This window comes from Poecilia reticulata, linkage group LG7, assembly GCF_000633615.1.
Source record: "Poecilia reticulata strain Guanapo linkage group LG7, Guppy_female_1.0+MT, whole genome shotgun sequence".
NCBI classification, from domain to species: domain Eukaryota; kingdom Metazoa; phylum Chordata; class Actinopteri; order Cyprinodontiformes; family Poeciliidae; genus Poecilia; species Poecilia reticulata.
The window spans coordinates 17,934,012-17,938,413 of NC_024337.1; the positions used below are offsets into that span (position 1 = coordinate 17,934,012).

General features: G+C 42.9%; 1 protein-coding gene across 3 annotated transcripts in view; it reads right to left on the reverse strand.

Annotated features, from left to right (window-relative positions):
• Positions 1–4,393, reverse strand: part of LOC103467701 (protein phosphatase 1 regulatory subunit 3A) — an 11,435-nt gene extending 7,042 nt beyond the window's left edge. For 2 of the 3 annotated variants that reach the window (XM_008414331.2, XM_008414330.2), the window contains exon 1: positions 3,224–4,384. In XM_008414331.2, the coding sequence (XP_008412553.1) occupies positions 3,224–4,113 (890 nt within the window). In that variant the 5' untranslated portion in view covers positions 4,114–4,384. Of the gene's footprint in view, positions 1–3,223 lie in introns of all 3 variants that reach the window. The other variant, XM_008414332.2, reaches the window with a different exon arrangement.
• Positions 4,394–4,402: the final 9 nt, after the last annotated feature.

The following is a 4,402-nucleotide window of genomic DNA, read 5'->3' on the forward strand; positions in this document are numbered from 1 at the left end:
TACCTACAAACAAATCACGGACTTGAACCATTGTGTGATCTTTTTTTTTTTTAGCAATTAGGTATCTTCAATTATTATGACATATTTTAAAAACATTCAGTTTTCCTTTGGGATAAAGSAATTGAGTTATGGCAATAAATAGTCATAAAAGGCCCAAATCTCATGTAAATKATTTATTATATTCTGAAAACCTTGCCTTATGCCCCAGTTTTCACGCATGTAGGTTCTGAATCAGGTTTGGGTCAACTGACCCTAAAATATGACTGATTAGAAACCTCTAACCAACCTCTTCATGATAGATATTATTTATTTGAGTCAWAAAGCTGCATTTCTCTACAGAAGAATAGACAAATTTGAGATATAATCTGAYATAATCCAGSCCACACATGGTAAAAAACCAGCATGAATGTTAGCTAATATGTCTCACAATACGTGCTGTTTAGTGGAACACAAAAGGTTTTAAATATTTATAASGGGGYTTTTGAGAAACACCTGCTGGTTGTTAAATGTCAGAACTGAATGTATGGAGAGCTGAYGGAGCTAAATAAAAACAAACACTTTTAAACAGGGATGTTGTCCGCGGGTTTTCAAAACAAGAGGCCAAGAGCCCAAGCTCAGCGTGCCAAAAGCTGAAGACGTGTGACGAGCAGGTGACAAGAGCTGCAGGAGCTTCTTCTGGTGTTTTATTCCATGATCTGCCTTCTATGAAAAATATGAGCCATTAAAAACATGACCAAGATTTATGCAGACCTCARAATGTGAAACTGTGATTTTTGCAATTCAATAGATAATTTCAAGACTTTTAAACKGATTTAATTACAGAATCAAACTTATTACTGAAGATTTCTGACTTTTAGAATAATTGAATTAGAGTTTTACAGGTTTGGTTACAAATTTTAATGTTGCATTTCAGGAGTWTGTCCGAGTGAAGACGAATGTCTGGTCAGTCCCTTGACCCTGAGCATGACATTGAAGGAAAAAATAGCTTGGTGAAGCCATGAGGGCAGGTGTGTGTGAAACTGATTTATAACTACTAASTCTAACAACTAACTCTGTTAGCTAAGTTTGAATGTTTCATTCTTTTACTCAAGAGAAATAAAAATCAGACAAATTCAGGATTACYTGAATATTTTATGCATTCATCATTTATCTTAATCTGTATTGTATTGGATAAACAATCAGAAACTATCTCCAAGCAGCTGCAGAAGTGAAAATCTACATGATGGCTATCAGTTTATGAACTGTTTGATCCGCTTTATGTGTCGCTAACACGATGAGGGACCTTTACCAGAGCAAGATCTACCATCTATCATGTTGATGTTACAATAAATAATAGGATTATTTGGCTTCGATAGACTGCAGCCTCTTAATTACATGTGGGGCAGAGGCCAGTCTGCTCCTTTGAAATCGCTCCGCTCCCTTACGAGTGATAGAAAAGGTCAGAGTTAAATTTTAGTGCCAGGAGAAACGCCAGGACTGAAAACGACACCTGCCCTTTTCCTATTTTCATCGCGTCACACACCACGCGGGCCACTGGCATTCAGCGCAGGGTGTGAGCTTTCTGAAAAATCTCTTCCTGGGCAAGTGGAAAAAACTGAAACAGAAATAAGAAATTCAAAGAAATGCCTTTCATGTTGTCTGAATATACGTCACAATTTGGATTTGGGTTCCTCCGTGGCAAAACGTCGACCACTGAGGTGAATGCTTGTTTTAGCCAGGAAGGCTCAAAGGGTATTAGTAAGGAGATACTGCTCTGTAGCTGCTGCCCCTGTGTCTGTRTTGCAAGGATGACTCTATCTAGGAGCTAATACTGACCTGTAATGTTTCCTTGGACAGGTTGGGGAAGATCCAACACGTTCATTACATTACAGATAATGGTCAGTTCTGCCTATTTTCAGCTGTTTTGCGGCGTCTTGTCACTTTAAATCCAAATAAGATGCCTCTAGCCACGTCCTCCTCAACTCAACATTTAAACTGGCATGTAAATGTAACTATGCAATCATAGATCTTTGAAAAGCAGAAATAGAGCCTTCTGCACAACCAATTAGAATAGAAGGTAGTTTCTGAATGGTAAGTCAACATTACCATTCTTGTCTTTTCTAGCAGCCATTGTACAGCACCAAACGTACTATAGCTCCGCTTGGGTTGCTAGGTAACGATGCAGTGCCTGTCAGTTGTGATTCAACAATTGAGATGTTTTGGAAACGGCTCGTTTTCCAGACACAAAAAGACATTATATTTGTAAGCACTTGGGTTGTTTTTAGAAGCAAATGGAAGAATAAAAGCATGCAAAATGTGAAGTTTGCAGCATAGGTCCCCTTTAAATTTCTTCACTTCACTTGAAACATAGTGATTTTTACTTGTGGTTTTTACTCTCTCATATTCCACCAAATGTTGGATGCTGTTAGAGGTGATATTCTTAATAGGAAACAAACTCTACTTACGGTCCCATACAACATTCAGCCCTGGTCTAATACTGTGTTCCAGTTGTACCCGGAACTGGGAAAGTCCAACTTCCCTGTCAGAAAGATCAACTGGGAAACTGGGAGCAACACTGACTATCCCCAGTTACAACTTGTGAGGTGGACTTCTCGTTTCAATATGGCCGCTCGTTGCACCAATAGCAGTAAGATGTGGTGGAAAAATGTTTCTCGCTCTGTTTATGTTTATGGGTGTCAACATAATGACATTCTGATGTCTTAACTACAAAGCTGTTACCTCGTGTCTGACGTCAAACCCAGCTCTGAGTTCCCACTACTGGAACACAACATTTAAGCTGCAGTATGTAACTTTTAGGAGGGTCTTAGCGCTGTCAATCACCCTCGGTGTGGTGATRCCCATYCTCCCCTCTTGTTCCCACCTTTGCTCTCTGCTACACACCAGCTAAAAKAGTCTGTTGTGAATGCTTAGGCTAAGCAGTTTTTCTATAATGGTAAGTTGTTTCTCCGCCATTAACACTATATGAGGTTGATTGACAGCGCTAAGACCTTCCTCCTCGCTGTGATTGGTTGGTTTTGGTTGAGAGCGGTGCATTTCTTCGGATGGCAAATGTTGCTCAGGGAGGGAGGTGGAGGAGATTTATCTTTTCATGGACTATCTTTGTCATAACATACAGTCACCACATGGTGACAGTTTTAACCAATACACTAAAAAAAAACATATTTTATGAAGTCACACACTGCAGCTTTAAAACTGATAACTTCCAGGCACACAAAACAGCTACCTGTAGACTTTCGGGCTCTTCAGGATGCTTCTTTTTTGTGCCGTAACAGTGCTGGTCCGGGCTGGATCAACGTCATAGGACAAAAGCAGCGTCACAGCGTAATTCATGGAAAAGTTATTGGCCCAGTAATCACCAACCGAGGTTTCATAGCGCACGACAAACTCAATGCGTGAGCCGTGCGTGGTGTATGGTGGTGCAAAAGACAGCTTGAAGGAGAACTGATCAGTTTCGCCGTCGTTAGATCCAAACACATATTCTGCAGGGTAATCAAAGTAAGTGCCCCAGCTGTCCATGGTTGATCTGATGTATACCGCTTTGTGGAAGGAGATGTTCAGGACTCGAATTACTCCACTGAATGCGAGCGGCTCGTCCTCCAAAGGGGATATCCGCTCAACTTCCACTTTGTTGGAGCGCACAGCCTGCAGCAGGACTCCGACGCTGGGAGCGTGGAACTCCGGGTGCACTAGATAGGTCGGCTCCCGCTCTGCTTTGCGGTATTTCGCCTCCTCCTCCTGCCACTTTGCGGTGTCTTCCTCGTCCGAGTCGAAGGCTGCGAATTCGCGCACATCCACCAGGTCTCCACCTGTTGTGTCGGCGAACGACACCCGCTTTCCTACAGAGAGCGCCTGGTGGATTCGCATGTACTCGGCTGTCTCGTCAAAGATGGACGCGCCCCGCTTCCTAGGCACCGGGGAACATCTGGGGATGAGATGGACATCATCGCTGTCATCCTCATCCTCATCCTCATCCTCCTCATCGTCGTTTTCCTCAGCGGCGTCCGTGCGTGAGCGACCCTCCGCCTCTCCGGCCGACTTGCTGGTTTTAATCGTTTTGAAAAGGCCCTCTTGACTTGGTATGGTTAAGAAAGACATATCTGCAGAAGAGTGCATATGTCGCCTTCAAATTAAACACTTGCAAGTACTCATGGTTTGAGGAGTGTGGATCCAGCGCTGTATCTGCGTTACGCACGGAGAAGCCCCTCCGTCCTGACAACGCGTGTGGCGTTAAATGTCACCCGTGGAAAACCTGGCTTTCCAAGTCCTTGTGACAGACTATCCCCTGGCTAGGATGGCTTTATGCGGCGCTGCTTGGCAGCTCTTCTGAAAGCAGTAGCCTCTAATATTAGTGCTGGTTTCTTTGACGTGACCCAAATGTGTTTTTTTTTAAACTGGTGTAATC